General features: G+C 34.6%; 1 protein-coding gene across 1 annotated transcript; it reads left to right on the top strand.

The window, feature by feature from the left end:
- Positions 1-235: 235 nt before the first annotated feature.
- Positions 236-5,313, top strand: LOC142341097 (uncharacterized). The gene is made up of 2 exons (XM_075391964.1): positions 236-474; positions 4,827-5,313. The coding sequence occupies exons 1-2, from the start codon at positions 236-238 to the stop codon at positions 5,011-5,013; spliced, it is 426 nt and encodes a 141-aa protein (XP_075248079.1). The 3' UTR covers positions 5,014-5,313.
- The last annotated feature ends 6,583 nt before the right edge of the window (positions 5,314-11,896 follow it).

Raw genomic sequence — 11,896 nt, 5'->3', positions numbered from 1 at the left:
ATATCTGACGGAGAAGTTAAAATATTTCTCATGTAAAAAAGTTGCTAATTTTAGCTTGGCACCTGATCATGCGTCTTGCGTAACCAGGCAATATAATATCTACAAGTGCTGATAAAACAGTTTTGCCAAAAATTTGTCGGTTATTACACTAGAAAAAAATTTGTGGCAATTTCTTGAAAGATAAAATTTTTCGTATCACTGGAGATGGTTAGAGGAAATTAGCCCCAAGACAGGTATGGAATGGGACAGAACAAGCCCGCAAGAGATAGAGACCATAATCCGCACAATCGAGAACGAGGAGAGAGCCAAACAACGCAGACGATCATCGGGTGGTGCTTCTGTGTCCTCGAGGGTGAAAGCTCCCAGAAGAATTTCACACACAATTGTTGAAATGAGTGAACCCAGTTTCAAAACGGACAAAAACAAGTTGGGCAGCATGGCTATCGATGAAATTACTGAAAACATGTCTACCAGGTAATTCAAGATCTGGTTTAAGGGTGGAGGTGATAGTTCTCATGTGAATAAGGTTAAAAGTAAAGCTAATTCATGCTCTTAGGAGTCACTCTCAAAGTTTTTTTTGCTGTAATTTATTAAAAGTAACATGAACATAGAAATGGTAAGGTTAAAAATCAGACTGCTATTTTTAATGCTTCAGCGCTGAAGTTGCTGCATGCAAGGTACAGGGGTGTAGCCCGACTTGAAACAGCAGCGAAACAGATAGAAGAGCCATCGATATTTGTCTTTTCCTCGATTTTCTGTTTGCATTATGGGAAGTGATCAGTGTCGGTGGTTTTTTTTCTGGTTTACAGTATTAGAAAAATTCCGTTTCATTGTTTTGTCCACATTATCAGTATTGTTGCAAGATGTTTTGCTTTGTTCGGTTTTCGCCAGTTTGGAATTTCAAAGCCGTTTTACATTACAATGTAGTCCTCCCGATTCATTTTAGGTCCGGATGGTAGTCTGATCATGAATCAAGTGTAAAATTCTCTTATTGCGGTTATAATAGTGGTTTTCCAAAATTTCGTAAAATTTTGTTTGTTTAATAGCCGCACAGCGATAGCTGGGGCTATTATTGGCCTTCTCTTGGTTTTTTACAATTCAAAGAATTTGAATTGTATTGGGTCGCTGTCTTTTTCTAAGATCTGTTCACACATTTTCATGATTTTTGAAGTCAAATTGGAATAGTGATTTTGGTCACGCCAATACAGGAAATGGAGCGAAAAAACAAATGGTTTTGCGGCGTGAATTTTTTTTGCTCTAACTTTAAAGTAGAGTGAGGAAATGGTGTTTGAACAAAAAATCGCTTTCTCTGTTTTTTTCAAATTTTTGGATTTGATTTCTTCCTAAATGGTTTTCCCAATCCATTCATAGTTCATTCTAGGCCTAGTTTGTAAGAATTAAATTTACATTTCTCTCTAGTGGTTTTTTTTCTCGCCAGCGGCTTTTTGACATTGGTTTTGTATTTGTTTCTTGGTCTGATTTTTTTTGAAATGGTTTTCCCAATTCACTCATAGTCCGTTCTAGGTATACTTTTTGTTTAGTCAATGAAAATTCTTCATAATGTACGTCAGGACATGTCCTGCTATGTTTTTTTTATTTCGTCGTCGCGATTTTTGTTACGGCCATATGACGTCACAACCACTTCAAATTTGCTTTTTGTTCATTCGTTCAAGCAATTTCAACTGAAGTGCGTGCGTGACGTCATTTTTCGCTTTGACATTGACTTTTATTTACTTTAATTCAAAGAGATAAGGTCAAATGGGTGTGTGTCACTCTAAATGAAGGCTATCCGGGAGCAGCTAATGGACACAGCAAAAACTTATACAGATCTTTAACCAAAATGTAACATATCAGCCTCCAATGATAAGACAAATTTTTTTGGTCTCTCTTTTTTACTGTCTTTTTGAGACTGCAGATCTACGAAGCTATTGTGATTACTTTCTGGCAATCTGCCAGCTATGTTTTTTTCTATTCTCTCTTTTCATGACTAAACAATGTAATGGCTTTAAGCGGGACACTTTTTGCAACAGTATCAAGTTCGACGCGAATTTAATTACAAAGTTAATCAGAATAAATAGGCCTGCTCTTGAAATTTTATTGAAAAAGAAAAAAACTGTTGGTCGATGTTAACTTTCCAGTTTCCTCAAACCTGTTGGTATTAAATGAAAATTACATGGCTCACAAAATTTGTAATTTTGAATAATTTTTGTTCCGAAAATTTCTGTAGAGTGAGTGAACATTTATGCAAGGCCGGCTCTTTTCCAGAGTGAATCGGAAAAATTTATACGCGTCCGAAAAAAAATAAAAATGGTACCACATGAAAGCTCTTGATACGCAGAATTTCACCACTTAACATTTAAATCCTTTTCATTTTTCTAGAAACGGGGTAATGTTTATTTGCTGCTGGATTTTTTTTATCATATTATTTTTTGGAAATTCTACTTGTAGTTTCTTGTATTTTTACTTGTATTTTCTAGAGATCGATTTCAAAGACTTTATTGTCCTTGTGAACAATAATATGTGCAATGGGAAAACTGGCCATTGTCATTTTATTTAATTGTCAACAAATTCTTTCATATCGGTCTATTGATACAATCTTAGTTATTAGATACCGCGTTTAAAAGGGTCAATTATAACGTGAAAAACAGTAACAAAATCGGGTAAAATTACTCGAGAATTCCAACGGCCACGTAATGTAGGCATTATTTAAAAATTTAAAATAAACTGGTGCCACATTTAAGCTCATGAAAATCAGATTTCAACAATCTAAATTTCAATTATTTTTCAAATAGCTTGATACAGTTGATACTGCTTTAGGTGGGGGTCATAATCGTATGTATTAACTGTTTTTTCTCAATGTTACATAGTCACTCACCATCATTTTTCCAATCGGCTACTATTGCATGCCATTTTTACAAAGAATTTGAAATATACGTAGTCTTTGTCTTAAGGTCTGATCACTCTTTTCTCGACTGGATGTTGTCGATGAGAATTCAAACTGGAGTTTTAATTATTCATTGGCCCTTTAATTAATATTATTTGACTCCAAAGGCTTCTATTTTAATTTATTTTATTGTTTTGATTCCTATCCAAACCTTTCATCGACTTTTAGTACAAAATTGAGGCAAATGATTTTAACGGTTTAAACAATTTCGACGCCACCTTTTGCAAGACAATATTAGCATTGTTTTGGACTTCGTTGTCACCAAAGTTGTTTTTTAATCTTGTTTGTTATTGATAGTCACAAGTTTCGTGGACTCTCTAAAAAGACATTTTCGAGTTTAATCAATTAATTAAGATCCACATCTGTCTGATGAGGTTATGAGGCGTATTGTGCTTACCTAATAAAAAAAATCAAATGCAACGATTTTGACTGCTTAGACAAATCTTTTTTTTTTTTCAAAAAAAATGTTAGTTAATTTTGTCGTTTTTGTAGTTGTTTTTGTTTTGTCATGTTTTTGTTTGTGAGAACTGGACATTTTTTCTAATTGAGGGACCATTAAAAAGTTATTGTGGTTTTAAAGTCTCGTTGCTTTTATCAGTGACCTTGACTTCATCTATTTTCGAACCGTGAATACATTTTTCTCTGGCAGATATCGAGTGTCGTTTACCTCACTTTGTGTTATTTGTTCTAAAAAAGTTGATGTCTGCTCTTTTCAACTCGTTTGTGTGAAAAAGTTAAGGATGATCTTTATTTAATCGTATAACTATGGCAATCCAATCCCTTTTGTTCTCTGAGAAATATTATTTCATAGTGGTTTTCGATACTTTTAACTTCTACTTGAAGTCCAAAACCTCAATTAATTTGTTTTAATTAATTTTAAAACGGGGTTCTCAAATTTCGAAGTGCTGATCTTCAAATTACCTTCGGTGCATTGACTTTTTCCAGCATTTTTAATCTGCAATACTAACGAAGCAGGTAACGAAGATGGACATATCGACTTTCGGTCTGGCACCTCAACCTGGGAGGTTTTTTTCATGTAGTCACTGCCATCGATAGAAATGAGCATAAAACTAGTTCGCCCAAACTTTTTATTTGAACTGTACAACAGAAGAGGACTAAAGAAATCTTATTTCTGATGAAGGCAGTCTGTTATCTATTGGAGCTTGCGCCTAACTGTCCTATGTTCTCTTGTTTTTTGCAAACCAGTTTAAACGTTTCATTAAGGAAAATGTAGCGTTTTTAGTGTAAGGTCCATCTTAAGTTTGGAGGAATAATTGTCATAGTATCAAAGTTTTGATATATATCCCTAGTTGGGAACACTGAATAAAAACGCTGCAGCTTGAGTTCAATATCTTCGGTTTCAAACGAAAGAAAGCTTCGGAGTCTTTGGTATCATCGTTTTTGGACGGAAAAAAATTTCTATATTGTCGTTTTTGGACGCAAGAAAGATTCGGTATGTATTAGGAGATTTGCAAGAAAGGTTTGATATCGTCGTCTTTGGATGCAAGAGTGATTAGGTTTGTTGGGTTTCACAAATAACCGATGCTTGCTATGATTGAAGTCGACGAAAACCGGCGAATCCGAAGAAATAAACGTTAGGGCTTTGATCGGTTTTGGCGAAGTGGAAGCGACAAAAACCGACAATTTCTTATGCTTATTTCGACAAAAATTCCCAACACAGGTAGAGTGTATATGTATGTAGATAACTGCACTTCGTTTTAGGCTATAGACAAATTATAGTCAGTGCAAGCAATTATAGTCTTGTCACATATGGTGGTTAAAGCAAAAAAAATTGTGCACGGGGGAAGGAAACAGTTCTACGCGACTATGTAAAAAATAGAGGAATATTTTGTTATATAGTCATTGTGATATAATGTTGCAGGTACGGAGGAACAACTGTGACCATGAGTCATGATGGGGAGATAGAAGAGGGGGAGGGCGAAATGAGTGGGAGGGAGTCGGTTGACAGTGGACAACAGCTGCAAGGGGGTAGTCTGAAAGAGGTGTCAGAGAGAGAAACTGCCACCCACAAGTCACCATCACTCTCACATCACTCACAAAACGATTAGCAATAGAAACATAGAAAGGATAACAATATTGACTGAAAATATTGTACAGAACTTGCGATCATACAATAACGATAATCGATCTGATTACGGCATACAGAATCAGACTCAGAACTTTACGGCTACAGAAGAGATGTAAACAATTTAATAAATAATTTTGAATTTGGATATCGATGAACTCGGTAGAGGTGATAACGATTTCGAGAACATTTATATTGATGTGATTTTAGTCATAATCTGGAAAAAGGAATGCTCGTGTCGACAATAAATATAAATTGATCGAGACTGAGAATTAGATTTTTAAATTACCAGCAGAAGAAAAATTTATTAACGTAGTGATTATTTATTAAACAAGGATGCTCGGTAATGTGCGTTAACACTCAATGTTCCGACCACTCACCCTCATTCTTCGCAAACACGGACAAAACAAAAAACAAAAACAGAAGAAACTCAAAACTCCAAAATAAAACTAAAAAAAAAACAGCAATGATGTTAAAATTTTTTGATTAAAACTAAAACTAATGCGCAATTATACAAATAAGTCGGAAAAAAGCACTCATAAGTGCAGTCTTAAAAATCAATTAGTGTCGTCAAAGTCCAACAATTGCAAAGTAATAAAATACCACATAAAGTAATACCACATAAAGAACACCAAAAACGAGGAAAACTGGTAACAGGCAAAACAAGGGACAACGTGTCGAAGTCACAAGGAACATAAAACGCAACCGAAAATTTCTTTAAAATTTGTTTATATTTAGAAAGAGCACCATCAACATTTGTCATTTTAAAAATCTATTTTAAATATCAGACATGAAAATGAACTATGTTCAGAAAGAGCTCAAATATTCACCACTGTTTTTAGATGTTTGAGAGTGAACAAAGTTACTGTAAAATGCCGATTGATCGCAAAATTGGGTATGGGTGAGCGCTAGGATTGAAGACAATAAAAGAAACTTATTTCTTTTTTAACTATGAATCTTAGTAATATCTTCCGAGATAATTTTTCTGCAATGAAAGATCTTGAGCGCTAGATATTGTCCAATAAAATGTTTTAATTTGTTGTATATATACATATTTGCAAACGTATACTGATTAAATTGAAATAGGGGAATAAAACAATAAGATTTTCATTTCTGGGGAAAAAATGGATACTGAAGTTTTGGCAAGGTGCGACATTCAGCATTTAAACGGCTGTACAGACGACCAGAAAAAACATCGAAAAACGTTATCGAAAAAAAAAAAACATATCAGAGATCTCAAACAACCGGCGATAAGTTCTGTGTGTTGTTTTAGCCGTTTGATTACAAAATTTGAACTATTTGAGATTTCTAATAGCACATTGATCATTTTTTCGTCAAACCTACCCGAACCTCCACAAATTTGAATTTTCACGCCTTTTCTCTACGTTATATGCATTAACAGGATTTAAAAGTGCAATTAAACTTCTTCGGTCTACCCTTGATTTTTTAGTCGAGCAAATGTCCAGGATCACGTTCTAACAAACGAGATGATGACTAAAGTTGAACTAAAGTCTTTTGATATGGACTGCTTGAATAGAACCTTTAAACAATGCCTAAATTTGGGTGATTGTTAATTTTGCAAAGGAAAAAAACACGATTTTTTTACACAACTCTTCATGTTTTTGTGAGTAGTGTAAATTGATGTCCTTGTTAAAAGGTAACAAAAGACTCCAAGAAGGGACGGACTGATGCATACACGTCACATTATATTTAACATTTTATGCACAGACAACGAAAAACTATTTCACCAAGAGACAATCAAAAAAGAAATCTACGAAAGTGTAATCTGAAGTTTTTTTCCACTCTTCCCGCTTGATCCAGAATTATCAACCGTATCAAGGGTGCATTTAAAGAATAAGAAATACAAATAGTACAATCAAAAAAGAAACGCGTTAGTGCCCATAGTTCGTTTTTTTCCCTAATTATCAACAGTAGAAATCAACGATTAAAGTAAAATGGATTAAATGAGAAAAAAAGTAGAAAAAGAAATCGAAATCTGCAAAGGCCGTGCTTTTACTCTCTACTTTGCAAGGACTTAAGAAGAATAAAAATGGATATAAGTGGTATCCGCACTTTTCCACTAAAAGTTGAAAAAGAAGTAGAAACTGACCTTTCACAACAGTACAGATCATGAAAAATCCCAAATTTAAAAAAAAATCGAGCTTTTCTGTATTTGTTAGGTGGAGTCCATTTAAAATTTCAAAATACGTGTTCTTAATTAATCTACGGATTCGGTTTATGTCTGTTGTGGGTTGTGATTTTGTGAGGGAAAAAATTAGAACAATAGTAAAAAAATGACTTCAATTACTGAACAAAAAAAGTAAAACCACATACAATTATATTACATTTGCAAATTACTTAAACAAAAAATAGCAATGTGAAGTCCAAATTTCTAAAAATTGAATTCCAATGTATGCATAATTAACGGTAACAGTGTGTCGACAAATTGTGCAAGGTCCCATCAATCATGAGACAAAATGCAAAGAAAATGATTTTTGAAAAGCTTCATACGCATAGAAAACAAATATTAACCTGCTCACAAATCAATCAATTTAATCGAAATAACTTTGCTGACAACAGTGCTGTACCTTAACTTCAGAGCAGATCAGAACTGCAACATAGTAAATTAAGAGAACCTCTCAGAGCTGGATCAGAGTCTGATTAGTTCGCTTTTTAAGCTTGACTGAGTGGTGGCTATCCTTGACAGAGATCCCAGAGTAGCCCTATTCTGGCTGGAGTTTTATTGATAGAGCTCGCCGAGATCATATCTACCCCGGAGTGGCCTGCCGAAAAATCTGTGGCCTGCCTAAAAAAACTTTTATTCAAACATTATCATCGCATTGACAAGTTTGCACTAACTTCAATTTGCTATTTCTAACTTTCCCGTTTTTTTGTTCTCATATTATCATTCAAGAGCAACTATACTCAAGAATAGGCCTACTCGGGGCTCAACTCTTTACAGACTAGCCCCAGTGAAGACATAACCTGGAAAAAAACTCTGCCAAGCCTAATCCTAGAATTAACCAATCTCTGACTCTGACAGAACTCTGATTCAACCTTGATCTACTCTGCATTAAGTACGATGAGCAAAATATATTACTAAATTTAGGTTTCGCAGGCCAAAACGACTTCTGACGAAGTTAAAAGACTAAATTGAATTTCTTGAACTACAACCCGCTGTAGTTTCTTCCAACAAAATTCTATAGAAATAAAAATGTAGAATCCCAATATTTTTCATAAAATTCGCTTAAAAAAATTCTGTCTAAACTCAGCTCTTTAATACAAACATCCCAACAAAAACACTTAAATTTCAGTCGCAAAAGCTTTTAGAACTCTTAAATTTTGGACTTTTTCTTAGAGCAGCATTGTCGACAGTTTTCGCGAAGTTGTCGACAAATTTTACTATAAAACTATGAGAAATTTTTTTCGTTTATATCTAAAACTTATCCATACAGGTAAACACTTAAACTTACACGAAGATTTTCAATCTCAGAAATTCAATAAATTTTCTTTGATTCTCATTTCAAATGCTTTTAAATGGCGCCATTAGTGCATCTCTAGGCGCAAAAAATGCCGATTGGCTGGAATTGGCGTAAGAAAAACTTTAGCGTAAAGTTCTTGATCATCAAATAACTCTGGAGGGTTCGAATAATGGTCTTAAGTCAGCACTAGAAAGATAATATAAATACCTGCGACAAAGATTATAAACTTAAGCATTCTGAGAACAGTGTTTTGCTTTGGAAATTGCTGAATTGAACTTTGTGTGTTTCAGTTTATTGCAGATGTCGCTTGTGTTAATTCATTTTTAAAACTCGATATATGCTTTTTAATTTCTTTGCCCCAACTTGAGAGTAAATGGTTCTTTTGTAGGAATCTGGCTGATTCTGGCAAATTCATGCAAGAGGTTGCATCTTCCATCTCAAGTTGCTGCCAGGCTTTTACAAGATCACTATTTTTCTGCCAACTTCTTATGAGATCACCATTTTACTCCATTTTGCTGCAAGATAAACATTATTCATTCAGAATCACAAATGGTTACTATTTTTCTGTCAATTTCCTATAAAATGAAAATTTTCGGAACAAGATTTTTTAAGAGTTTCATGTTATCCGTTCATCCCATTTAACAAGTGTGCTGCATTATAAAGTTTGTAACCTTTTCTTATAATAATCAATTAATCATCTCTTGAAATACAATATCTTCCAACTTAAATAGGATAATGCAAAAATCAAACAGTTTGAATAATAACTATTTGTTTATAAAAGTGAGAAAATATTCACCTGCTGTTGGTTTAAAAACAGGGAGCAGTTTTTTGAAAATGAAAAACGTGCATGCAAATTATAAACATAAGAGCAATTTCGAAAAACTAAAATTCTAAACCATGGCATCAAGTAACTTTCATCAAGCATTGTTGTGTATTTTTGTGCTCTTGTATCAATATAGCAACTGTACTGCGACTAAATTTTATAAAAAATTTAAAGAACAATTTAGATTTTAGCAATCAATTGAAAAGCAGATCAAACGGAACCAATTCTTTTGATTTTAGCAGAATCTCACAAGGTAATCATTTTTCTGCCAGAATTTTCCAAAATAGCTATTTTTCAGGCAGGTTCTGCCAGATAGTTTTTTTCCTGGCAGAATATGCTGGATAAACCATTTTCTGGTAGGGCCTTGCAAGATTATCATTTTGGCCAGATTTTGGACGACAACGACTAATCTGCCAGAATCTGACAACTTCCTGTAAGATAACGACCCGGTCTCGACAAGGGCCACAACGCTACTGTCATATGTTTTAATAAATTTAGTTTTTATTGTTTATTGAGTCTTCCCGCTAAAAGACAAGGCAAATATGGATGCTCTATGTTTCTCAAACCTTTCCATTTTGGCCTGTGCCTGCAAGTGGTGTTCAGAGCTAAATTGCTGATTTTTTTTAAGAAAGAAAGTTCGATTGTTCTCGAACATGTTAGCCTATCAATCGCAATTGGCTTAGGAAAACTTAGAATTCCTCAAGAAGCAAAAAAGGAATTTGAGTCATCCAAATGTATGAGAACTGAATTTTACGCAATGAGTATAATGCATCTTCTGAACTTAAAAAAAGTTCAGAAGATGACCGTTTTAATCGAACCGGCAAAGCATTATCATGCGGGATGTTTTGGTCAAACAATATATGAAACATTCTGTATAATCACGACAAAATAACGAGGAACATGATATGCTGAACTCATTAATTAAGTTCTGTGTAAATAAATCAATTCAAACTAAATAAAATCACATTGATTAATGAACTTTGGTTGTGATTTCGCCATTCCGATCGAATTGGTTCAAAGGCTTTTCCAGTTCAATACTTTTCTCCTAGTCAATTGATCATTTTGTTGTTTTGTTTTTGTTATCATAAGTTGCTCAATTTAAATTTGTTTTTTTTTCTCAACGGATAAATCAGAATAATCTATTAAACTGAGCTATTCACTGATCAGTTTTGAAACACACTGATTATCGACATTAAATCGCTGATCACCAGAATATAGTGTGAACAATTCCCTGATCAGGTTAAAAACCCACTGATCATCAATAATTACACTGAAGCTAAGGATAATTCTACGCAATGTCGCATGCAAATATGGAGATGCCAGGGCCCAGTCTCACTGTAGTCGTGAAACAGAAATTTAACAGTGTAGCAATGGAAGATATCACAACTGAAGTTGTGCCGATTGGGTAAAGTACAATTTTTTAAGTCCAAACAGAACATTTTGATAATTATCGGGAACAAGATATAGAGATATTTATGGTTTGTTAAATCTTGAGAAAATTGGACTCGAGATTGAACAAATTTTTAATATTAAATTTTATATTTGGTCTTCCGCTCGCTATAAATGGCTCTTTTATTCCCTGTTTTTATAAGATGTTGGCATAAATTACAGAGAAGAGATGATTTCAATAGGAAAACCCAGTGAAACAAAACCTGATTCACCGTGCCATGTCACGTAACATCTTGATAATTATACGTTAGTACGTCCCGAAATTGAACCCCGCGGGCGCTTCAAGATCTGATTTGAGAAACATCAGGTTTTGGCCATACAAGACGTAACTACATGTCAGGGAGGAGCCAAATCATCAAAACATCCACGGGGCCCTAAAACGCTGCCTCAAAAGCGAGGATTTACAGGAACCAAAATTACTATAAAAGCTAAGTGTTGCTAAGGCATGACATTATGCTGGTTTTTGAATGGCATTTGGTGGTAATAGCAGTCCTCTTCGTATCTCAAACTCTGTCATGGTTTCAACATTATAATGTTGAAACCATGTCAGAACTTTCCGACAGTATTTTACCTATTTAAGCTCTCGAAACGACCTCTGATCAGACTAAAGTGCGCTCCAAAACCTCCCAGATCAGACTAGTGTGCGTTCGAAATTGTCTCTGATCAGACCAGTGAACTCTCGAAACTGCCTCTGATCAGACCGTCCCAGACCGAAGTGACCGCTGATCAGACAATTTCCAGACCATTGTCCAGACGAAAGTGCGCTCGAAGCTTTTTCCATACCATGTAATTCGAGCGCACCGGGAACATGTGTGTGATCGAAACTCGTCTGATCAGGGGTCACTTCGGTCTGGCCACCTCGACCTGGGTACTCCATATTATATGGCTCAGTACTGATTAATGTGGATTTGAAAAACAATGGAATAAGCAACTACCCTTCAATAATCAATTTTTCAAATCCTAAATTTAAAACGTCTTTTACGATTATCCAAAAAGCAAATCTAAAGATACATACTTGAATATGGTGTTTCTTGAATCTGGGAAATTAGTTTGAAAAACGTTATCTCCTAAACATTTTATGCGCCCAACGTCCAACTCCATTGAACGAATCT

Source organism: Convolutriloba macropyga, chromosome 6 (assembly GCF_964194025.1).
Source record: "Convolutriloba macropyga chromosome 6, txConMacr16.3, whole genome shotgun sequence".
NCBI lineage: Eukaryota > Metazoa > Xenacoelomorpha > Acoela > Convolutidae > Convolutriloba > Convolutriloba macropyga.
The sequence above is the reverse complement of the archived record's forward strand: the minus strand, read 5'-3'. Positions and strand labels throughout refer to the sequence as shown.